Source organism: Mytilus galloprovincialis, chromosome 14 (genome assembly GCF_965363235.1).
Source record: "Mytilus galloprovincialis chromosome 14, xbMytGall1.hap1.1, whole genome shotgun sequence".
Taxonomy (NCBI): Eukaryota; Metazoa; Mollusca; class Bivalvia; order Mytilida; family Mytilidae; genus Mytilus; species Mytilus galloprovincialis.
Genome location: NC_134851.1, coordinates 49,232,726 through 49,259,526, shown reverse-complemented (window position 1 = coordinate 49,259,526; position 26,801 = coordinate 49,232,726). Strand labels below are relative to the sequence as shown.

General features: G+C 31.7%; 2 protein-coding genes across 2 annotated transcripts in view; one reads left to right on the top strand and one right to left on the bottom strand.

Moving 5' to 3' along the window:
- The window catches only part of LOC143059173 (uncharacterized), a 95,778-nt gene that overhangs the window by 22,613 nt on the left and 46,364 nt on the right, over positions 1-26,801 (bottom strand). Inside the window, exons 7-10 of the mRNA XM_076232666.1 lie at positions 13,119-13,208; positions 5,365-5,448; positions 2,485-2,592; positions 709-792 (exon numbers count right to left, since the gene is read on the bottom strand). Coding sequence (XP_076088781.1) covers positions 709-792; positions 2,485-2,592; positions 5,365-5,448; positions 13,119-13,208 — 366 coding nt within the window. The remainder of the gene's footprint in view (positions 1-708; positions 793-2,484; positions 2,593-5,364; positions 5,449-13,118; positions 13,209-26,801) is intronic.
- Positions 14,585-25,853, top strand: LOC143058588 (uncharacterized). Its single transcript, XM_076232069.1, has 6 exons — positions 14,585-15,106; positions 16,058-16,124; positions 18,552-19,092; positions 20,408-20,578; positions 22,258-22,342; positions 23,488-25,853. The coding sequence occupies exons 1-6, from the start codon at positions 14,924-14,926 to the stop codon at positions 24,010-24,012; spliced, it is 1,572 nt and encodes a 523-aa protein (XP_076088184.1). The 5' UTR covers positions 14,585-14,923; the 3' UTR covers positions 24,013-25,853.

Sequence of the window (26,801 nt, the reverse complement as noted above, 5' to 3'; positions counted from 1 at the left end):
ATGCTATTCTGTAACACTACTGTCCCAGGTTCGAGGAGGGATTTATCACTCACAAAAATGGTTAATCCCGCCAAATTCTGTATGTACCTGTTTCTAATCAAGAGCCTTTATGTCCGTGTTTTTTTTCTATTTCTGTCGTATTTGTATTTCAGGAACTGTTTTGTTATAAATTATGCATTGCATTGTCGCAATTGAATTATTTTATATTTCTTATGTCAGGGCCTTTATGGTTGATTATATGGTTTTTTTTTTCTCATTGCCAAATGACGTAATGTTGCATAATTGCTAACATACAAAATACACTTCGTTTGATGGATAATTGTCTCGTTTGAAAACACACATCTTTTCTTCTTTTTGACAGAAACAATGGTGTGTGTTATACGATAAGAAAAACCTAAAAATATGCATTGTCTACAATTAAGTAACTTTTGACATTCATTTCAGTTTATGGTGTTAACGTTTAATCATTATAATTATTAGTGAGGTAATCCTTTACTCAATACCACATACAAAACTAGATCTTATTAGTGTTGTTTTATGATTCAAATGATGTTTGTAGGATAACATCTTTCTGTTGGCCGTTGATTAATAATTGTTACTTAAATAACTTCAAAACAATGATTCAAATTGGTCGTTTGTTTCGTCGATATCCAAGGTAAGAATTGTTGACTTATGTACAAAAATTATATAACATATTTTAAGATATACCATTAAGAGTTCGTTTTCCATTACATTCAATCTTGTGCATCATCTCTTCGATCCAACTCTGTATCATGAAAACTGCAACTGAAACTACAAATATTTTCGTATATTACTCATAAATACCAGCATTACAATTGTGATTGCCAGATTCGCGTGTCATATACAGAAATAAGTGACACTATAATAAAAAAAATTAAAAGGCCAAATGAAATACGAAGTTTGAAATTTTTAACGAACCAAAGGACTATTAGTTTTTATTAGAAAAAAAAAAAACAGAAAAAAAAACCGGAAAGGTAACATGGATAATGTATTTAAAAATGAATTGTGAGAAGGTTATCAACAAACACAATCACCATATCAAAAAACAGCTATGTATGCTTGACTATCCATTCAAATATAAAAATATTTAATCAATGTTTCTTACTATTTGAAAATATATTTTCTTTGTATCGAATTTTAAATTATCCCAGTTGCTTTATGGTGTTATGTTCGTTTTCTCTTCGCAAGTTAATTTTGTTTAGTAGTTTGTACATAATGTCTTTTTCTTAGATGACCTTGCCAATGATAGTTTAATTGTCATAAAATTAATAGACATCAGAAATAAATCTTACATGTATGTAATCTAGTTAAGCAAATTTGTGTGTAGATTTACAGGTGTGACAGCAATGATGGAAACCAATTATTTCATTTTATGAATGTATGGTACGTTATGTACATACGCTTTGCTTTAGATGCTGGAAAAGAAAGTAAAGTCCTTTTCCAGATACACCATCTTTGCGGAAATTAAGGTGGCCGTAGTTGACCGATGTTCAAAATTCGTAATTCATTTCAGAAAAGACCCAACAAGTAAAAAAAAAAAAAAAAATTCGGACTCGCATGATTCAAAAGATAATTGCGTTAACAATTTTAGTGTCTTACCCAAAACATGCATGTAACATATAGAAAAAAGGAATATGCAATTTATATTTTTTGATCAAAATGAAAAGACCTGATTGTCAAACTTTACACCATCTGAAATATTTTCTGTTGTCTATAACACTGAATTTGATATTTAAAAAATACCAGCGAGTAGTAAGTTTGAATCAAAACAACAGAAGTGATTATGTTAATTAATGATAGTAGTAAACAGAGTCTCTGGTACAATTTTTTTTTGGTTAATGCATATACAGACTGGAAATAATGCAAGAATTAAAATGGTTTGCAATCACACAGCAAGGTGGAATTATACTCGTTAACGGTAGATTAATCCTGGTTAGGATATATGAGAGATCCATATATAAATGATTTTGTAAAGCTAGAGAAAAAACATCTTTATGCGAAATATTAATTTTTGGGAATTATTTGCATAAGAGCGGAGGGGAAACATTTTGGTGAATCGTTTTGTTTACGTACTGGTTCCCAGCCATGATCTATATGTTTCATCCCTCAGAGACATAACGTATGGAATGGGATGATAAGGAATATTACCAGTGTGTTTAAAAATGGTCGTGGCGAATTTTTAATCATAAGGTAGGCGAAAAGTGTAGGAAGGGGTAGTACGGAATTTTAGCATAAGTTTAAACTCTATGAATTGACCTATGAATAAATAGTAGTGCATTTCAACTTTTCATTCTAGGATATAATTTGTAATGAAACTTCATAGTAAAAGTAACACTTTTAACCGTAAACAGAGTTCTTATGGGAAATTGCGTTGTCTATATTTACAAAATTGAAACCTTAACTGGTAAACATTTTTAAACTTTTCTTTGGTTGAATAACGATTGATGAAAGTTTTAGAAGTACCTCTTTTCCAAACACCAGCATTCTTACAAGCATATCCGATCCTCTCGCAAGAATATCTCATCTTCTCAAGTTTGTTTTTCACAATGTTAATATCATCTTCTTTAAGTCCTTCAACCAAAAAAATAGTAAAAAATTAATAAATACGATTTTGTATAGATTATTGTTACAGATTGACAATTTAAAAACATTAGTAATGATAAATGAACGCTGTTATATGTTTATTGCCAGTTAAGTGCAAACTATTTCTGTACTCACAAAATAATTAATATTAATTAATTGTGGTTGTGTTCTTCTAACTTTCAAAAGGACACATGCACACTACCATATGCATACTTTTTTTATAATGTCATTGATAGTAGTAAAAACGTAATAAGGAATATCAATTGATGTGTTGTTGATACAGACATGTTTTTACGTTTAAAAAGTTGTGTTCTATGTAAAACACAAACCATACAAGTAAGTTAGTCGCATACTAGCCAACAGTAACACGTCGATTTTTACCAGTTTTCGAAATAAATTGGTTATTACACAGCAATGTATAAAACGCCATTCTTTAAATAGTTATCAATTACAATTTTTCCTCCTAAGTCTTAATCTACGGAAACCACATCTTGCTAAGAAAACATTAACATAAATTATTACTTTATTATTGATTCACTGATTTTTTTTTGTGATCTTATGTAGCATTGCACTCCCTCTCATAAACAATATTACGATAATTACTTACAAAAGGTCCGAGAACACAATTATGTCGTAGTGCATTTCTTTTAGAACATAAATGAAAATAAAAAAAATCCCACCTGCGCTTTCTCAAAGAAACTTTTACAGTGTGTTGTACTACTTTTGGGACAAATTATATCAAAATTATAGAAAACTTCATCGTCTCTAACTCAAAATATGGACAATTTTATGTTTGGGGCGTCTTGAAATCTTTTGACAGCTTCCGAAGTGCTAATTTTCAACCTTATTCAGCTGGACCAAATCACTACTTTCCTTTAAAATTATGGACCCAAATTTTTTTACAGTGTAATTTCACCCCCTTACTTGCAATTTGATGCATTAAACATGGAGAAATAAATTTGGAAGGGGTATAAAAATTAATGGCAAGTAACCCACTGTCAACACAAGGGACTATATTTGTGAACAACGAAAATCAAGGGACGATAATTGTGGTTTCGGACCAAAAGGACAAGTATTTTTCCTACACCGTAACAATTTATTTGTGTCGTGCTACATTACAGTTATATATTTTGGTAACTGGATTATGATATTTACAGTTCATATCTAATTCAATTAGGGAGTTTTATTTCACATTGTGAATATCCAATCCTAATCGCATCGGACAAAAACATATACAACTTTAGGTGTTTTTGGTAAAATAGAATACAAATCCTGCCAATTGTCATAGAATGATACGTTGCACATTTATTTCTTAACTCAGATCGGTATTTAATTGTCCACATCAATTTGCTATGGTAAAGTGTTTTAAGTATTTATAGATTCATTGTTTTCATTGAACTTTCCTGGGTCGATGCCACTACTGGTGGACGTTCCATCCCCGAGGGTATCACCAGTTCAGTAGTCAGCACTTCGGTATTTTTTATTTTTTTTTATATATAAATTTCCTGTTTACAAAACTTTGAATTTAAAAAAAAATAAGGATCTAAGGTATGATGAAGTTGTGTGTCAACTGTAATCATTTCTAATTAGAAGCCGTAAGATTTATTTTTCTGTTGGTTTATTTTCTGTCCATATACTTGTGTGATCTGGAGATGAATGACGAATTAATGTGTGAGAAAGTCATGAAAGTAGTTAACGCCTTCACGATGATAAAAGTTATTGAATGATTCAATTCGCGAGAGTTGAAGATAGCTAGTGATAGTTAGTGATAGGGAATGGGTGGTGTGTCTCTATATTAAACAATGTTATGTAATAAAAGTGTACATAAATAAAAATGTACATATATAATAAATTTCATATAAGAATATTAGTTTTTAAAAGCCAGTGCCTCAGAATAGCTCTGTGATACAATCTTTACAGAAAATAATTTGTTTTACAGTAAAGTCAAACAATGAATTTTTAAAGGTATTTGCTTGGACCAATTATGAAACCTATCAGTTTGTTATACGACAAGAGAAACATTAAAATAGCATTCTCTATACAGTAAAATTAGTGTTTACATTTACTTCATTGAGTTTGAAAAATAACAAATTGTAAATTATACTTCTGTCATGAAAGGCTTATATTTTTATCATGATGATCTGAATATTTTTTTTTGCCTAGACACAAATAAACTCTTCATAGAAACCGGCGTCAACATTGTGTATAGAAGACACGTGTTTCATATATATAAACTTTTAAAACGGGCAAATGAAATACGATGTTGAAGAGTATTAATATGATTAACGACCCAAAATAATAACCGTTTTTACAAAAAAAATGGTAAGATAATGTTTTCAAGGTATACAACATTATATGGAATTTCAAAATATATTGTGAGTAAGTTATAAACAAGCACATAAAAAAACAAGTGGAAATCAATTGTTTATAATTTAAATTTAAATTGACTATTTATTCAAATTGTGAATTTTTAATAAAAGTTTCCTAATAAATGAAAATGTTTAATACTGTATTCAATTTCGCAAAATCCCAGGTATCTATTATGGTGTAAACGTTAAAACATAATTTATAATGATTTTTGGGGTTATACATCCTTATTACTACGTATATAATTATAAAGATATTGCACTCGAATGGTGCATTTTGGTTATATTTCTAGCAAATATTTGTTTTGTCAACTTTGATTTAGTATTGTTATGCAAATATTTGTTTCGTCGATATTGAAAGTAATAATTATTGATAAAATATTTGAAGATGTACCGTAAAAACCATATATTCCAATAACGTCAATCTTGTTATTAGTTGCTTCGATCCACGACTCTATCATGTTAAATTCATCTGCAGCTGTAAAGATATTTGCATATAACTCAAACCTTCTATAATCTTTAAGGTAAATTAACTTTTGACATTTATTTCATTAATTTTGCAAAATAACAATATAGATACCAGCATTACAATTGTGTATGCCATTTAAGCGTTTCATATACATACATCAGTGATGTCTGTGTTAAAATAAGTAAAAATGTCAAAAAATTAATAAGTTTGAGAGTATACACGACGCAAAATACCAACAGTGTTTGCCAACAGCAGGTAAGGTGATGCATTCTTGTTCTGCTATTGTCTTCTCCATGGTCGGGTTGTTGTCTCTTTGACACATCCCCCATTTCCATTCTCAATTTTATTGATTTACAGAATCCATTGTTTTTTTTTGATAGACTGTGTGTGTGTAATAAACGAACACATTTAACAAACACAGAGTATCAATTGAATATAATTCTAATTAAAATTGATTGTTCAATCAAAGAGTGAATTATCTAATCAATGATTCCTATTAATTGTAAATTCAATTTTCTTTTTAATTTTATAACACCTCTGTTTTTTATGGTGTTGTTAACCTGAAGTTATCATAATCATGTTCTCTTTGCATGTTCATCTTTGTAAATTGTAGTACACGGCTTTTCGTCTAATATGGCGTGGTCAATACGAATTAATACCGGCGTCACATATCAGCGTATAGCTGCGACGTACGCCGGGCGTGTTAAAAAATCATGTACGCTGCCAACACGCTAGTAATTTTGGATGCGTTCAACCTGTCAATCATAGCTGTAACGTGTTCACAATAAGCGTGTATTTGGCGTACGAGAAGTGTACCTAAGCGTTTGTCGGAAGTTCAAAAAACGTATGTTGGCGTATGCCTGGCGTTTGTCTAACGTAGATGGAATGCACGCTACGAAGGAAAATGTTTCTTAAACGTATTTGAGACGCGCCCCGGTCGTATCTTGGACGTTCTATGGTATGGTGTTTGTTACAAACACACACGCATACGTCTTATTTTTATGTGTAAATTCACATTGCGATAAGACGTGTCACGGTACTTGTCTATCCTAAATTCATGTATTTGGTTTTGATGTTATATTTGTTATTCTCGTGGGATTTTGTCTGATGCTTGGTCCGTTTCTGTGTGTGTTACATTTTAGTATTGTGTCGTTGTTCTCCTCTTATATTTAATGCGTTTCCCTCGGTTTTAGTTTGTAATCCCGATTTTGTTTTCTGTCCATGGATTTATGAGTTTTAAACAGCGGTATACTACTGTTGCCTTTGTTTTGATAAAGTCAAACGATCTTGAAGCGTATACAACGTGCCCTAAACGTGTCTCAAATATATCTGTAGCGTTTTCAACGCGCTTGAAGCGTATGTATTACGTGCATGTAGCGTACAGTTATACGCTAGACACACGCTTGAGCTGGATGAAAATATCTATGCTTCTTAAACATTTCCTCGAGTTGTAGCATTCACCAAGCGTATACCTTAATATTTTGACGTACTTCAAACTTATGCGTTTAACGATTGCTTAGCGTTCCTTTGGTGTGCAACTAACGTATACCGACTTTGTCAATTTTCTCTGTACGTTTGGTGCACGCCGGTCTATAAGCCAATGTGTGACGCCGGTTTAAGTGTCAATGGTTTTGATAGAAGTTAGACATTATTGTAACATGAACGGAATTAGGATTCATCAACTTTTTCAGCAAATGAATTAACAATACATTGTATGTGTAAGTTCGATATGCTTTAGATGATTGAAAAGAAAGGAAAATCCTCTTTAAGAAACACCATCTTTGTGGAAAAAAAAGCGACCGTAGTAACGATGTTAGAAAAATCGTCTTTCGTTTAGAACGAGACTCAACAAAGTAAAAAACAAACAATGACGGAATCGCACGATTAAAAAAAATCTAGACAGGTTGCGTCAACAAGGTTAGCGTATAATTCAATGCATGCATCCTTGCAACATCATGGAAACATAGTCCAGCCCTGGCCTCAGTGACTCATTTTTTTTTGTCACTGAGTCCAGCTTGCCCTCCATTACCTTCAATGGTGCAAGCTCCCGGGTAGATTACCCGGGGACGATAGAGACAATGGCAGAGCGCTCAAGTACGAAAAATGTATCACAAATGGTAAAACTTGATAAAATAAACAAGCTGAATACCTGAAATGGGCCATTCCAGTTAATATCTGCTAAAGGGGGTTGGATGGTTCTTTCTGAGGGGTGTAAAATTTATACATCTTAGGGGTGAAAATTTGGTGTTTTTCATCTGACACGTACACTTATAAGCAAAAAACTTCTGAGGGTCTTGCAGCTGTAAATAATTTAAAATAACTACATCTTAGGGGTTACAAAAATGCCTATGTCAGATCTTAGGGGTGCTTTTGAATGTAGACAGTTACGTATAATGCATTATCTGGTATTGTATTTAAAATTTTGATGGGTACAATCCTTGCAGTAAAAACTTCTGATAGGTCATTTTTTCCCATGAAAGCCCATCCACCCAATATGAACAGAAACTCTACATCTGATAGGTCTTAATTCTTAGATCTGATAGGTAGTTTTTCATGATGTTTTTTTCTGATACGTATAAACATAATTCTCCCCATCCATCCCCACCTGTCAGAAATTAACTGGGATGGAGCAATGTGTGTACACTATATGGAACCTCATCTTAACAAAAGGAAATCCCTTGCAGTCGGAGCTGTGGACATCTTGTTTACATCAATACCGCTATATTACGGAACGTGACGTTTAGACTACGCTATAACGTTAGACGAAATGAATTCAATGTATCGATAAAGATTTTAAACGTTTAAACTCGTAACACGATACCGAATGGCATATCTCCCGATTTCTAAACTTTTTGGCACACTTGTATTTTGAATCTAGTTACATCAGTATAAGTCATTGTATGCATAAAAACTTTGGTCACCATTTTATAGGAAAACGTCAATTTTTGCGACAAATTCACATATTGCTTTTTAACCATCAACAGAATTTAAAAGGTTGGTTAATCCAAATCCAGTTCCAAATATCCACCACTCATCATAATATTATGGCTAAAGCTGTAGCCATGTCTGCCAGTCGAGCTCTAAGTTTATTAATTGTTAAATGTAAAGCACATTGTGGTTTCTAGCACAGTACCTTTAAAACATTATTTGATACTCTGGTCGGGTCAGTATAATAAGCTACGGTGCATCCATTAGGGGTACTCGTTCTTTTTCTTGTATCAACGCTGTCCAGAACAGAGCTATCAGGTTTTTTTATAGGTGTTGGCAAGTATACGCCAAATGATTAAATTAACGGGGACATGGGCTGGAGACCTCCTAGTGTAAAATAATGGACATGTGTATTTAGACATTGGGCAAGATGTAGTGCCATGACCAATGACAGAATAAATTATAAAGTTTTCAAATGGTCACATAAAAATGCTGTAAATAATAAGAAAAACTAGTGTAATAGAGTCATGAAAAAACTAAAATATTGTAACTTTGATTTGTATACTAGTATTGATCGTGTGCTGCATAAAGAAAATTGTTCTGCAAATTGAAAATGTTTTATTTAATAAATTTATTGCAGAATGGCAAACGAAAATTTTGTCGCAGAGTAATGGTAACATGCTTCGTACTTATAAGCGATATAAATCACAATATTGTACAGAGTTATATTTAAAACAAAATATATCTATTAAATTTAGAAGTGCTTATGCAAAATTTAGATGTGGTGTTGCACCAATTAAAATAGAAACAGGACGATATGAGAAAAAGCCAATAAATGAAAGATGTTGTTTCATGTGTAAAAACGAAATTGAAGATGAGAAACAGGTAGTTACTTTATGTCCTTTATATGCAGACCTTCGAAATATATTGTATAGTGAAGCTGTAAAACATAACGATCAATTTTATAACTTGTCTATTGACGAAATATTTATATTTTTACTCAGTAATGAAGTACCTATTAAACTGGTTCCCTGAAAATTATTTTAATTTCAACCCATAAATGTAAACAATAAACCGGTCAATATAAACAAAACAACGATGCCAAGATCGACGCTCGTGACACTTTTTACTTCCAATATTCTCCAGTGAAAAACAGATACCCGGAATAAATACACGGTGGAATGAAATTACGCTAACATATGCACCCTCTATATAAGTAAAACACTCCCCGCAAACATTCCAGTTTGAAATTGTGCATGTACGACATGTAAGCCTGAGTCTGTATTCTGCGTGTTATTTTATATCATGTATCAGAATGCCAAATCCAGCAACCTGTCATTTCCAAAACAAAACCTGACGATATACGCAGCTTTAGTACAAGCATGCAAGCAGGTATACAATTTAAAAGACTGTCGTCCTAATAGATAAGCCGTATATATGAAACCTATATATATACCCAGTGCAAATTGGACTGCCGAACGGTTAAACAAATATGATGGTGCTATCTTATAGCATGATGGTGTTATAAGGAATGTGGTGACAATTCATGTATCAGTGAATATGCAGTGTAGTGAAATGGTAAACTGGTGTTATCAAATGTACCAATGTTAGCAAGCTATCATGTACGTCAGTTGGTCTTTGGTTGAAATTGTTTCATTGTCAACTATACCACATCTCCTGATTTCATCATGGTTTGATTTTTCTCCAGAAGTTCAATTAGAAGTTTAAGGACTTAAACAAATATGTACTAGGAAACGGAAAAATGTCTATGGTTTTGATGTCGTTAATTGCATAGCCTTTGCTATCTTATTGTATATCCCATATCTCTATTTATTCACACAAAGAAACACCAACACTAAAAAAAATCCAGAAACCATATCGGTTCTATATCGGATTTCTTCTGTACAGAACATTGAATTTCAGAGACTGTATTTACTTGGAATACAGGGAATGTTATTCGAACAATAACCTTTTTTTTTCTCATTCCATGCTGACAAACTAATTTTTGTATGATCATGAGTTTCAACATCTGCTTGTGTTTTGCTTTTTCCTTATTCAATCCGTATTCTTTCAGTCCAATAAATTTTGTTTTTTAATTTTTCTATTGGTGTTTTTGTGATCATATTCAAACGGATGGGATTAACGAAATTGCATTAATAGGGTACAATTCCCGGATTTTCATACATCAACCTGAGTTTCTATTAATTAAATTCCTACTTCCAAAACAAATTTCATAGGGATACGGCGTGCATTATAAATGAGAAGTTTTTGCAAGAATATAAATGAGAAGTTATTGCAAGAATAAAAATAAAGTGTTAAAACTCAGTCCGTAATGCATAAGAAGATATGTTATATATATAGATAAATCTTGCAGATGCTTAGGTATCAATAGAGTTTTCAAAAATGATATTTTTGAAGGTCAACAATGAGCAGAATATTCCGGGGAAAACGATAAAGCAATCAATGTCAAATAACCGTTACGTTTTGCAACAAATCTGTCGGCACTCTGCATCTAGGGAAATTAACAGTTAAAAATGTCACATAGTTACCAAAACAAAAAGAATTTTTATTTTCAAATGATTTCATAATTAAAGAACTTGCTGCATTAACTAGGATGTATAAACGTTTTCTTCGGGTAAAAAAACCCCATTCACACCTGTAAAGGAATGTTTTCATAGTAGGACATATCTACTAGGACTAAAAAAATAAAATCTAATATAACTCGAACGATTATTCCGTTTCTTCGTAAATTTTCAGTCAATGACGGGACAATATGAAATCTTCATCAACTAATTATTACACTAGCTTTTATTTTTTAACAATTTTTCTATCCGAATGTTAACGGAGATGGTCTGGCCCTGATACGATTTTGGAAACTGGACTTGGAAAATGATTAATCACCATCCAAAATACTTTATTTTGGTCCATATGTTAATAGCGGGTATGTGTTTCTTAAATTTGAAAGAAAGAAAATGTATTAAATTGCATTAAATTACAATGTTAAATTGAATACACTAATAAAAGACTTTAAGTGAAAAACAATTTCAGACTTATCATTCGCTGCTTAAGAAAAAAAAAATTAACAAGAACTTTAAAAAAAAAATGAGAGAAAATGAAAATCGTCAGTTTTAAAGTTGTTCTTCATTTTGTCATAAGTAACACTTAATTCACATTCAAAAAGGTTGATATATTATATGTTATCGCAGGGAAATGAACAGAGCCGCCTGTTGGCCGTTCGGCAACCCCAAATTAAATATTCGGGATTTTTGATGGAATTTCGGGATAAAAAAATTATTAAAAAAATAAAAGTGTGATGATAAATTCATGAAGAAATTTATTATAATAATTGTCCTGTCATTTACTGAAAGAAACCATGATATGTGGAAAGTTAAAACTGATTAATTTGGTTTGAACTTTCTGTCACTTGCCGGGAACTGAAGAAAAAAACACAATCATGCAGTAAACTTCATCTGAACAACAGAAGGTACACATATATAAACATGATTTAAAGTGTCATAATTTACCAGCAGCATTCAGTGTCCTAAGGTCCGCGTTTAAATAGTTTGAGGTGCAAAATAGTTGATTAAACGAGTTAAACGTTGAAAATCTGTATCGATACATTGAATTCGTTTCGTCTAACGTTATAGCGTAGAAACGTCACGTTCCGTAATATAGCTTTACTGATGTAAACAAGATGTCCACAGCTCCGACTGCAAGGGATTCCCTTTTGTTAAGATGAGGTTCCATATAGTGTACACGCATTTCAGGTATGTAACTTGTTTATTTTATCAAGTTTTACCATTTGTGATACATTTTTCGTACTTGAGCGCTCTGGCATTGTCTCTATCGTGCCCGGGTAATCTACCCGGGAGCTTGCACCATTGAAGGTAATGGAGGGCGAGCTGGACTCAGTGACAACAAACAAAAAATAAAAAAAAATGAGTCACTGAGGCCAGGGCTGGACTACATGGAAACAATGAACCTGCCTTTTTCTAACATTGGATGTACATTGCTTTTTTTATTAGATTGAAACGACCGGATTAAAAAAAAGTTTACACCATTTAAAATTTGTTCTACACTGTATAACACTGACTAAATCATAAAGGGATATGTTGAATATTAACAGTAGTAGGAGTCCTTGACACAGTGGAATTAAATCCATTAAACGAAGATTAATCTCCGTTACTATATATGATAATTCCATATATAAACGACTATGTAAAGCAACAGAGAAAAAAATTCCCCAAAAGTTCAAAGTGTGAAAAAGAGGGGAACAGATTTTTACTTTTGTAGTTTTCTGTAAGAAAACATCAGCAGTATTGAAATACTGTGATGATAGCAAATTCTGTGTTTGATGTTTAAACCTCAATACCATGGGCATGGTATTAAACATAGATAATATATTTCTATATGCATTTTTGTTTTTCTTTATTGTTGCATATTTGTTTTTTTTTTATAGGATTTAGTTTATAACACAATGTTGACTGCTGTACCCCTATGTTTGACATATTTACCTATCATTTCTGTTTTTTTTTGTTCACACATCATTGTCTATATTATTGAATAACATTTTGCTTTTTAGTTCATAAAACCTTTGCTTAATTCATAATAAATCCATTATTATAGAATGAAGACCAATAAGATACAATATGTTCCTTTGATATGAAATGTGTTTTGCAATACATCAACTAGTACATTTTCTACAAAGTTTTCTTTGATAGAATAATGAATGACTTCAGTTTTCAATATACCTTTTTTCACAACTTCGAAATTCTCACAATCATAGCAGATCTTTTCAAGGTTGTTTTCTATACTATAAATTTCCTTTTTAGATTCTTCAACTAAAACATAAAGAAATACAAATGAATATGAAGGAGAAATTATAACGATTTTGTTTATTTTGCTGCTACAGGTAGCAGCCATCACAAAATGAAATATCGAATTAAATTTTTGAAGCATCATTTGCATATGTATGCCGATTTCCTGAAATTAAAAATAAAAAAATCTCCGTTTTCCATTGTTTTCGGACTTTTCAAAAAAACAATTGTACATGTTGTAATCAGAACCGAACGCATCATTTGTTTAAGGTGACTTCCGACACTAAGGGAAGTAACTCCATCTTACTGGTTACCGATTAAACGTTTCGTTTTTTCTCCCTTATAAAACTACAAAGCGGGAACAGTCTGTCGTCTGGTAAACAACTTCTTCACAATGACGTTTCGTTCGCGAAATCGTGGAAAGTTTACCAACAAAGTAAGTTACTATAGATCATCCTTTTTGAAAAAAAGAAACATTGTTTAAAAAAAAACAGAAAATTCAGAACATGAGTATGCAAAGAAAGACGACGAGTTAGACACCATATCAATGTTCGCCGATATCGATATTGGAGCAGACGTTATTGTACCATCAGACCCGTCTCACAATGACAGCTGGAAGGAGGGGAGGCGTGTTATTGAACTGTTTGAGCTAGCTCAAAATTTGATGTGCCAATTATGTAATTGCCCTTTGAACCTTATTGACACTGTGAGTGAGAGAAAATATGGTCTTGGGAGTGTTCTAACCATTCCTTGTGGGAGTTGTACCGCCTGTAATAGTGTGGAAACAGGGAAGAGGAACTCAAATGGAGCTTTTGTAGTGAATTCAAAGGCAGCTATTGGTAAGATGTTTGATTAATCATATTTTATGTTTTGTAAAAGCTATCTACTGGCATAGAAGTATGTTCCTTTAGGATAAGGGGAACTGTCCTCACTTCTATGTTTACTTTCTTTCTTTAGCCCAAACTTGTGGTCTCAACAGTAATAGGTGCTTAAAACTACTTTTTCTAGGAGCCGTGCTGCCGAAATTTTTTACATGTTTGGACCCCTTTTATCAAGGGCAGCACATGATTGAATCATATATTAAGATAGATTGATTATCAGTTTCACTATAGTCAAAATGCAGTCGTAGGAAAGTGTCGCAGTAAAAAAATAATCAGAATAGTCTTTCAAAACATAACTACTCGAAATCGTTTTACGTATGAAATATGTATGAAAAAACAGGTCAATCATGAGTGATTCATATATAAAATACTTTACAAACATGAAATTTAACATAAAACTGATCACAATGTTGGATGATTTTTCAAGAGATGTGTTCTGCAGGTTCACGGTATTAATACTTTTAATATACACATAATACATGTATTGGCCTTCTTTTACTTTTAGTTCAGTAAAGCTCTTTATGAGCTGGGAACCCTAAAGTAAAAGGAGGCCTTAATGTATGTATTATACACATGCAGACAAAATTATTTTCAGATACTCTAAATTGGTACAGGCAGACAATTGTCATAGGGTTAAAGTTATTTTGATAAAATTCTAGAAAAGATATTTAAAATGAACAAGAAGAGTGTATGAAGTAACCCTGTTAACATGAATAAAATTATTTGTTATCAGGATTTGAGGTAAAAAATTGATTAATACTGAGACAAAGTAAGTTACTCCAGCCGTGTGACCTATATGTACTTTTTGTTGGGTCTGATAAAAAATAATAACGGGGAATAAATTTTACATTTTCAGGTATGATACATGCCGGAATGGGGGCAACACATGTTAACAACTTCCTGGCTGGTTTGAATGTGCCTCCTGTTCATTCATCAACAATAAGAAAGAAGGAGAAAGAAATTGGAAAGAAGATACAGGAGGTTGCTGCAGAATCTTGTAAATCTGTACTAATCAAAGAAAAAGATTTGAGCAATGGGAAGGTAAAATTAATATATAATTCACTTGTTTTATGCTTGTCACGTTGTGCTAGATCAACTTTGTGGTCATATAAATTTGGGGGATTTATCTACATTCTCATCTCAGTGTATACAATAAACTTTTGAATCTACAGACCAAAAGCTAAAATTTTAGTTAGATTCTGGTGCCTAGATGATATTAGTTACACAGTGTGCAATTGTCCTAATACAAGAATTTATCGGGTCAATAAAATTCATATTGGGTGACGAATTTATCCTGATTTTGTTATATAACATATTATTATATTCAAATTCAATATAAGGACAATATCAATCAAATTATTTAAGATATTTAATCTGAAACTAAAAAAAAATAATATTAGGGATATTAGAACAACTGAAATTTATTCTTTTTTTTATTAGGACAATGGTATAAGGGAAAGATAATTCCAATTGACGTAATAAAAAATTGTACTGAAACTTACAAGGACAATATCAGCCAATCAAATTGCGAGAAATTACCATAATTCAGGATAATATGATTTATACAGGCAAGACAGCAATTTTTCATGCCTAGGCTGCTTGGTCTGTGATAGTGTGTTACTTTTACTATTTATAACTACTATGAATATGCATACATACTGTGCCTGTACAAAATGGGCAAAAAAAGGGTTCATATTTTTATTCTCAGATTGCAGAAGTCAGTACATTATATTGCACAGTACGGCCTTCAACAATGAGCAAAGCCCATACTGCATAGTCAGCTATATCCCCGATAGGACAATGTAAAACAATTCAAACGCGAAAACTGACGGCCTTATTTATGTAAAAAAATGAACGAAAAACAAATATGTAACACATAAACAGAGCCTTGCATTAGAATTAACTTGTTCCTAATTGTCATGAATTTTATATTCCAAGAATTTTGGGAATTTTGAAAGTTAAATCAATTTATCTTTTTTCATATTCTGTTAGGTAGAAGCAAGTTTTGATGGAGGCTGGCAAAAGCGTGGCACAGGATGGCAGTATGACAGTAATACAGGTATATAGTAGAAATGAGTTTCATTTTTAGCTCACCTGGCCGAAAGACAAAGTGAGCTTTTCTCATCACTTGGCGTCCGGCGTCGTCGTCCGTCGTCGTCATCCTGCGTTAACTTCTACTCTGTAATAATCTTTTAGAAAAATCTTCTCCTCTGAAACTACTGGGCCAAATTTAACCAAACTTGGCCACAATCATCATTGGGGTATCTAGTTTAAAAAATATGTCCGGTGCCCCGCCCAACTAACCAAGATGGCCGCCATGGCTAAAAATAGAACATAGGGGTAAAATGCAGTTTTTTGCTTATAACTCAAAAACCAAAGCATTTAGAGCAAATCTGACAGTGGTCTACTTGTTCATCAGGTCAAAATTTATCTGCCCTGAAATTTTCAGATGAATCGGACATTCCCGTTGTTGGGTTGCTGCCCCATAAATGGTAATTTTAAGGAAATTTTGCTGTTTTTGGTTATTATCTTGAACATTATTATAGATAGAGATAAACTGTAAACAGCAATAATGTTCAGCAAAGTAAGATCTACAAACAAGTCAACATGACCAAAATGGTCAGTTGACCACTTTAGGAGTTATTGCCCTTTATAGTCAATTTTTAACCATTTTTCGTAAATCTTAGTAATCTTTTAGAAAAATCTTCTCCTCTGAAACTACTGGGCCAAATTTAACCAAACTTAGCCATAATCATCATTGGGGTATCTAGTTAAAAAATGTGTCCGGTAACTCGGCCAACAAACCAAGATGGCTGCCATGGCTAAAAATAGAACATGGGGGTAAAATGCAGTTTTAGGCTTATAACTCAAAAACCAAAGCATTAAGAGCAAATCTGACAGGAAGTAAAATTGTTGATCAGGTCAAGATCTATCTGCCCTGGAATTTTCAGATGAATCGGATAATTGGTTGTTAGGTTGCTGTCCCTGAATTGGTAATTTTGAGGAAATTTTGCTGTTTTTTTGTTATTATCTTGAATATTATTATAGATAGAGATAAACTGTAAACAACAATAATGTACAGCAAAGTAAGAACTAAAAATAAGTCAGTGTGACCAAAATAGTCAATTGACCCCTAAGGAGTTATTGCCCTTTATAGTCAATTTTTAACAATTTTCTTAAAATTTTGAAGATTTTCAATAACATTTTCCACAGAAAGTACTGTTATAGATAGAGATAATTGTAAGCAGCAAGAATGTTTAGTAAAGTAAGATCTACAAACACATCACCATCACCAAAACACAATTTTGTCATGAATCCATCTGTGTCCATTGTTTAATATTCACATAGACCAAGGTGAGCGACACAGGCTCTTTAGAGCCTCTAGTTATGCTATGGGATCATATTTATGTGTGATTTCATATTTATGCTAAGGGATCTGATCACATACACATTTATGTGTCGCTTCATATTTATGCTTGGATATCACATATATATGTGGTTTCATTTATATGCTTGTACATCACATATGTGGTTTCATTTTTATGCTTGGAAATCACATAAATGTGTGGTTTCATATTTATGCTAGCGGATCACATATATATATGTGTAGTTTCATACAGTTATGCTTGTAAATCACATATATGTATGGTTTCTTATTTATGCTCGATAATCACAAAAATGTGTGGTTTCATATTTACTCCTTTACATAAGAAAATTAGTTTCAATTTTTTGTTCCCATTCTCTAATATAAAAAAAAAGATGTGGTATGATTGCCAATGAGACAACTATCCACAAAAGACCAAAATGACACAGACATTAACAACTATAGGTCACCGTACGGCCTTCAACAATGAGCAAAGCCCATACCGCATAGTCAGCTATAATAGGCCCGATAAGACAATGTAAAACAATTCAAACGAGAAAACTAACGGCCTTATTTATGTAAAAAAATGAACGAAAAACAAATATGTAACACATCAAACAAACGACAACCACTGAATTACAGGCTCCTGACTTGGGACAGGCACATACATAAATAATGTGGCGGGGTTAAACATGTTAAACATGGTTAAACATGTTAACTAACTTTAGTTAGCTCAACTGCTATGAAATTGATACACAATACTTTTACCACAAAATACAGATCAATTATGAATTTTTAGGGTGTCACTTTAACTGTTCTAGAGTTTTGCAACTTTGATTATGAAAAATATTGCTGAATGTTTTGTTTCCATTCTGTAACTTTAGTTTGTCTAGTAACAGTACCAAACGCTATGAAACTTGCACAAATGCTTATTAAAACACAATACAAATCAAGATTATTTTTTGTGTATATGAGTTCCTTGCAACTTGTATATGTCTGTCAGGTAGGGTTCACATTAAAAAAAACTGAATGAAGGTGAATTTATTTAACACTGTTGTCAAAACTTCATTCCATTAATAAATTAAGAAAAGTTCTTATTCTCTGTTATATTTTTATTTGAAGGACATGCTAGTATGATAGGCTTAAAAACAGGCAAGGTAATGGACTATGCATACAGAAGTAGAAGCTGCAGAGTTTGTGAGGTTCATGAGGAGAGAAAGGAAACTGTCTCTGCTCATGATTGTTGCCGAAATTGGAAGGGTACCAGCAAAGGAATGGAACCAGACATGGCTGTGGAAATGACACACAAACTAAATGACTCAGGGTGCCAAATAAAGGTTCTTCATGCAGACAATGATTCCACTACCACCTCAAGGCTCAAAGTCCACTTTGAAGACCTAGAAAAGAAAGATGATCAAAACCACGTAAAAAAGGGATTCTCTAAAAAATTGTACGAGCTTTCAAAGAAGTACAAGGAACTGAAACATCCTGATGTCATCCCTTATCTTGTCAGATGTTTCATGTATGCCATCAAGGAGAATGAAGGATCAACAGATGATTTGAGAAAGGGTTTAAACAGATTAGTTCCCCATGTTTCAGGAGACCACTCTCTATGCACAGATATTGAATGGTGTACCTACAAAGATGACCCTGTAAATTTTAAGTAAGAAACTTTTTATTTAACTAATGTGATTAACATAATGCTATTTCTAATTATCATCAAAATTTTGCATTCTTTCAATGAACACTTTTCCTGACTGGAAGTACGTGCACTATAACTCTTCTACTTCTCTGAAACCCTTCACCAGAATATTTTGAATATTTTCATTTATGGAGATTTGCATTGAAAAGAGAGATAACTCTTGCAAAAAAAGCAGAAAATAAAAATTGATACAAAATTATAAATTTACCGCTTCTATTCATTAGATTGTATTGATTTTTGATTTTTTAGTGGTCTTTAGAGTATAAGAAACAACTCTTAAGGTGTTTTCATATCTTTTATCAAGCTATAATCTAGATTTCGTAATTAATTAGCTGACCATTTATTGAATTTTTCAACATGTCAAGGTAAAGAATCTCAAATTTAATAAAAATAATTAAGTATTTATTCTTCTTTTTGTGGTTTAAAGTTTCTTTAGATAAGTAAGTTGCTGAAAAAATATAATATACAGATATATTCAATACCAAATTTTCACATTATTTTTTCAAAATGGTCACAAAGCTTCAAATTTGCAATTTCTTTAATGAAAAGTGCATGAAAAAAATAAAACTACCCATAACACTTCAGTTTTGTACATTTCATGAGCAGAAGATTATATAATTTTGTCAAATACAAACTTACAACCCCATCAAAGTATCATACTTTACATAAATTTCAAGAAAAACAACCAAAAACTGACCAAAAAAAACTCAGTTTTGCAAGAGTTATCTCCCCTTCAAATGTCTATGGAAATTAAAATTTAAAAAATGCTGATTTCGAGTTTTCCTCAAGTGAGATTTTATGGGAATTTTTTCTGTTTATATAAAGGACATAATGCTATAGATAAGAACTAAAACATATACTGTTGCAATTAGTTTAAGGGTAAATCTTAGTTTGACTGGACTACTCCTGCATATTCTTCAAAACTTATGCTCATTTTGTAACATTTGAATGAACAAAATGATTACAAAATATAAATTATAAGGGTAAAAAGATGGACAAAACATGACCAAGGGACATTTTCTTGATTATTCACACTGAAATTTTATGTAAAGATAATTGGTTGTAGAGCTATTGCTCTTAAGCATTTTTTTAAAAACTTTGTCTGTTGTTTTTTTAATTGAAATGCTTTTTTTAAACGACTAGATCAAAATGTTATTTCCCCCTAATGATATATATGTTTTTCAGGTTTACAATATTATTTATTTCACCAACAATGTACCTTCTTCATATCTTAAACTTTGTGAAACGGACATGCATGTCTCTTGGTGTATTACAGGTATAAAAGCCTGCCTGGTGGAAAGTGCTTGTCAAATGATGCCTTGACCAGTGAATTAAGGGAATTGGTCCAACAATACAACAGAAGAGCAGAGAGTTTACAAAATATGGGATCTACACAAGCCAATGAAAATTTCAATCAAATTGTTGGAAGCAAATGTCCAAAAGCAAGGTAAGAAATTAATACACCCCCCCCCCCCCAAAAAAAAAAAATGTTAAAAAAAAATCATATAACCACATTTTTTTTGTGATCATGATCTTTGGTTGGTTAGTGAGTGGCTGCTAAATGTTTCTGTTGATATCCCCTTGTGAACTTCTTCTCGTCTGCTGTGGTTCTGTTGTGCTTTTTCTATGGTTGTTTTGTGTGATGTCATATATCATAAATCTAAATTTAGCATTTTTAAGGGCCAAGTGAGCTTTTCTCATCACTTTGCGTCTGACCCGGCCAACCAACCAAGATGGCTAAAAATAGAACATTAGGGGTAAAATGTAGATTTTGGATTATATCTCTGAAACCAAAACATTTAGAGCAAATCTGGCAAAGGGTAAAATTGTTTATCAGGTCAAGATCTATCTGCCCTGAAATTTCCAGACCAATCGGGCAACCCTTGTTGGGTTGCTGCCCCTGAATTGGTAATTTTAAGAAAATTTGGCAGCTTTCGGTTATTATCTTGAATATTATTATAGATAGAGATAAACTGTAAACAGCAATAAGGTACATCAAAGTAAGACATACAAATAAGTCAACATGATCAAAATGGTCAAGTGACCCCTTAAGGAGTTATTGCCCTTTATAGTCAATACTAAATATTTTCCACTGTTACTACTGGGCCAAGTTCATTATAGATAGAGATAATTATAAGCAGCAAGAATTTTCAGTAAAATAAGATCTACAAAAACATCACCATCACCAAAACCAAAAACCAATTTTTCATTAATCCATCTTTGTTTAATATGCACAAAGACCAAGGTGAGCGACACATGCTCTTTTAGAGCCTCTAGTTTATATTATCCGCCAATATACATATGAATAGAAAAATAGCGTCAATATATGTAAAAATAGAAACAAGGTTTCACATAGGTGAAATAACTTATGAAACCTACAATTGTCATATCCAATGAATACAGTATAATGCTACACCATATGTAATATTTTTAAATACATGTATATACTGCAAAAAATAGTGAATGGCCATACATTTGCAAAGAAGTGGTATGATTTCCAATGAGACAATTATTATCGAAACACAAAATTCTTTCAACATCAGTTATCATTTTACAAATGATAAAACTAAAAATATTTAAGGAATGACTGTTCTATTTTTTCTGTCTATGACGAAATAACACAAAAAATTTGGTGCACACTGAATAACGCACATAGCAGGTTATTTAACAGTGTGCACCACATATTTTATGTTATTTCGAATAGACAGAAAAAAAATTACAATCATTTCTTATAAATTAATTCTAAATTCCATTTTAAACCGTAGAAAACCATGGAAAAACGTTGATGACGTCACGGTCACATGACGAAATTATATGTCTATGGGCTCATAACAAAATAACGTCAGCCAATCAGAAGATGCGTTAAAATTAAATTAAACATGTATGTGAGCATGATAGTTTACAATAAAAAAATAGATTTTACAACTAGTGAGACTTGTATCTATCGCATGATATCAACCCTTGTTATTTAACGACAAACAAAAGGATTCCAGAAGCTGGTCTATCATTATTGATCATTATTTTGTAAATGAAAAACCGAAGTTGATAACAAGCGACATGAAAGCCTCACTCATTATGTAACCTATAATTATATAATTTTACTCTTTTATTTATCATAAATTGTAGATCTTATGGTGGATCCTCATCTTTCAACAGCAGGTTATCAGCAGCTGTTTTACAGAAAAATGAAGGATATACATGGTTGTCAATGGTAAATACATGTTAGGATAATAATTAATGACCTTCTTTGAGTCTTCATTTCATATGGAGACATATTATTCTGATAAGGGTGTTTTGCTGACACACATTTGTTTATGGACATACACTTAGTAGTTTTTGTTTGCTTCGACTAAGTATAAACAAACTAGTGGAGTACCCTTAGAAATCATTTAGCCGGTTGGTGTCCTTAGCTGTTTAAGGTTTAAATATCAAAGTTCATATCTCAGTATCTATAAGTTTGAGGATCATGTAAACATGTACTCAGATGCAGAAAAGAACAGTTGAACTGTATTGATTTAAGTTAAAAGGTCAAGGTCACAGCTATTGAATATGTTTTTCTAATTTGCATTTGTATTGGAGTCCAATTCCTGATCAATGCTCATATTTTTCACTAATATTTCATTCTAAATTCCAATGTACATTAAAACAATCACTTACATGGATGTACATTATATACTGAAGCAATACAAAATTTTGTACTCAGCAGTTGAAATTATTGTTGCAATCAAGTTGTAAAAAACCTTGTCATATTAGGTTAAACATTTTTTATGATACAGAGTGCCTTTGGTAGTTGGATATATAATCTGCTTCAATTGATGTTTTACTCTTATAGTACAAAGTATACTTGAATATTAGGGATTTTTTTTTATAAGTAGCAAGAAAGGTCCTTGACACCATTGTTTATTTTTATTTTCCTAAAACATATTATAAAAACTTCTCACATTTTATTTCAAAATTCCATCACATAGATTTCTTTTTATGCACAAAAATGTGTTTTTTCATGATCACTTAGCAAATTTAGGCAATTTTCAACAACTCATAGCTTGAAAAATAGCAATGCGACCTATCCTTTTTATTATATTTTTGAAAAGAGCATAGTAAAGTCTTCATCCTGGCAAATGCATAATTCTTATGCAATATGGATGTAACAATTTTTTTCATTGGTTAAAAGTTGCAGTCAAATCCGCAGTTGACCAGGCGTAACTAAGGAGGGACCCACCATTTAAAACTGCATATGCGACCGTCAAATCTACAATTGACAGTGGCAACTCTTCAACTACAGAACTGTGATTCCTTAATTCTACACTATAACATGATTATACATTACAATATTTCATAAATAAATCATACTTTCAGGTGAATGAAGCTTCAGAACTGTCCCCAGGCCAATTTACAATGAAAGTTGGAGAAACTATGAACAAGAAATTGGAGAGGCAGAGGGAAAATCAGAAAACGCAAACGTTTAAAAAGAGAAGAATTGAAAAGAAAAAGAACAGGAAGAAGGCCCAACAGAGTTCTAGTGTAAAAGAAGGAACAACATACCAACAAGAAGTAGAAGTAAATGAAAATGCTTGTGATATTATTCAGCAAATTCCTTCTTCTCTTATTCTTAGTAATACAGATAAATATGTAGTTTTTGATTTGGAAACAACAAGTCTTTCCAGGAACAGTGACATAACTCAGTTGGCAGCTGCCAGTGGACTAAATCTTTTCCAGAGATATATTATGCCAAGATGTGACATTTCCAATGAAGCAAGTAAAATAACTGGTATTGCATTTTGTCATGCCACTAACAAGATGTATTTGAATGGTAGAGAAGTAGAAACGTGCACTATTCAACAAGGGTTGCTAGATTTTTTTAGATTTTTTAAAATTGAATGAACTGCCTATTCTTGTCGGACATAACATCACCAACTTTGACATGATGGTTCTAGAAAATAGACTGAAAGAATTTAATATGTTTTCTGCCTTTACAGCCTCTGTGAAAGGCTTCATTGACACTCTTAAGCTGTCCAAGAGAGTATTTCCAAAAGCAGATGTAGACAACTACAAACAACAAACCCTGGTAAAGAAGGTCCTAGGAATTGAATATGCTGCACATAACGCAAAAGATGATGTTTTATCTCTTAGTGAACTTTTTAGTCAAAAACTACAAAGCAGTTGTGAAGAAGATGATTTACATCATGTGAATTTTAACTCTTGTAAACTGTCTTTAAAACCCTTAGTTGATAAAAAAATTATTAATGCAACAGTTTGCATTAAATTAGCAAGAAGTGGTATTAATGTTACACATTTAAAACTTGCAAATTCTAGAGATGTAAATGGCATCAAACTCATTTTGACAGATAACAATGTAAACAATAGATATGCGAGTTCCATTATTGGGCATTTGTCAGGTTGTGAAGAATAATTTTTATGGAACAATATACATGGATTATATACATGTTATTTATTTTTAGTTCACCTGCATTTCACATCAGTTGGCATTTTTTGTCCTTTTATCATGTTTATAGTTTAACATAGGACCTCTAGATGTGAAAGACATTTTAAAATATTTTTTTCAGAACAAATGGGCTAATTAGAACCAAACTTGGTGGCAAGTTTAAAATGTTTTCTTACTGTTGTGCATCTCACTGCAACTTTTAAGATAAAGAACAGCAATCAAAGAGTTGTTCCTTATTGCAACTTCTGTCTTATGTACATGTATATTACCTTTTTATGTCAAAGTCATACCCATCATATCCTTTCCTTCATATGATTCCTATCTTTTGGTTTTTTTTCCTCTAAGATTTCATATTAATAAAAACACAGCACCTATTATCTTTATTCTTCTTATCTGATTTATGAGAATAATAGTATTGAAGAACATTATTAACAAATAAAATTTTTCTTTTTATTTGTATTTTTTTTTTTAAATGTGTCTGGTATTTGTGTGATTGATTGGTTGGAATTTTGATGAAGGGATGGACAATTTTGACAGGAAATGAAGAAAACTCTAATTTTGCTCCGACTATCAATCAGAATTTAAATGAAATAGAGGAATTAAATAAATATATATTTAAATGTAAGTGTCTATACACATTGAAAACAAAGAAAGTTAAAAAAAACTTTTGAAAAAATATAATTTCATAAATTATTGCTTATCACTTTGTTATCATGGCAACTAATGTGTATGCTGTTTCATACTTAAGGAAGTTATCTACTCAGTTCCAAAATAAATAGCTTATCATAAAACTAGTATATATTGATAGGGGATTAATAAAGGATGCAAAAAATATATAGAAGTCAATGTGCTTACTTTCGAGATACTAGCTTATATATATAGCCATTGAAATTTTGGCGGGAAAATGTTCTCTCTTGATTTTTCATAGCTTGATCATTGACAAGTTAAAGTTCTCAAAAACTATTAAAAGATAAATGAAATTTTAGAAGACTTTTACAAATGGCTTATAATTATATATGTATGTAAAAGATTTATAAAAAGAAAAATTGGAGTTTAAACAGGCAAAAAATTTGAAGGCATTCAAATGGATAAAACCAGAGGACTCCAAAAATCTGACAAAAATTCCAAAACATGACAAGCAAACATCCTCAAATTGTTAATTAACGACAAGGTGAAAAAAGTCTTGATATTTTTTAATCTGTTCAACAGCAAAAATCATACCTATGAATTGTTACTGTCTAAGAAATATAATGAATTTTGCCTGGAACTGCTGAGTATTTTTTTTTCCTGCTTAATTTTTACTATAGAAACACTTTGTAAAAGCAATATCATAATATTCCTTGATAATTACATAGAAGCCATATGTTGTAGCTCTAAAATAATTGAATTTGATATCTTTATGTCTGGTAGATGTGATACTTGCACTTCAAAACAATGTAAAATATGAATTTTCCTACTTCTTGCCCTGTTGCCATGGTTACCGTTGTTCATAGCAACAAAAATTAGCATTTATTTTATTCTCATGTGAAACTTCATTAATGCCAGTAGTTTATACCAAAGATATAGCAACATATTCTTATTTTTTTACACACATTTTTGAAAGATATACAAAGAATTGCTTATGACTGTGTTGGCAGGGGTAACAAAAAAGTTTTTAGGTCAAAATTTAATCTGGTGACCCTAATTTTTTTTTTTTTTTTTTTAAAGCTTATTATTGAGACCATATTATGTCAAATTTAAAAAAAAATTCAACGGACCAATTTTTTGGAAATTTATGAAAAATGAGAAAAAATCACAAAATTTGGGTTTTTATGTGTGCAGCTGTGTTGATAAAATTAGCTCCAGATTTAATAAATATGTATAAAACTGCCATTATTTGTGTTTTTTTTACATTTTAAACATTATGTTTGTGATAAATGAAGAACAAACCTTTCAAATTACTTTCAAAGGCTTGAAAAAAATCCAGAATTTTCATTACAGGTATGTATTTACACATACATGTGATGTACCAACTTTGGTGACCGTTACCATGGAAACGAGTCTGGTGACATACTATTTTTAACTCAAATTCTTATAGAGGCCATTGCATAGTATATGTATGCAAAAATTAAGAAGAATTCAACGGTGAAAAAAAATTTGTTATTACTGTAGGGATTCACCTTAATTCACAGTTTTGCGAGAAATTATATGCATTAGTAATTCTTTATATCAGACACATAAAGATTTC

What these genes read in the sequence shown, in the direction of transcription:
- LOC143058588 (XM_076232069.1), top strand. Translation starts at nt 14,924, where the DNA reads ATGATACATGCCGGAATGGGGGCAACACATGTTAACAACTTCCTGGCT. An exon ending in AAGATTTGAGCAATGGGAAG is followed by an intron (nt 15,107 to 16,057) that starts GTAAAATTAATA and finishes ATATTCTGTTAG; the next exon opens with GTAGAAGCAAGTTTTGATGG. An exon ending in GATGACCCTGTAAATTTTAA is followed by an intron (nt 19,093 to 20,407) that starts GTAAGAAACTTT and finishes GGTGTATTACAG; the next exon opens with GTATAAAAGCCTGCCTGGTG.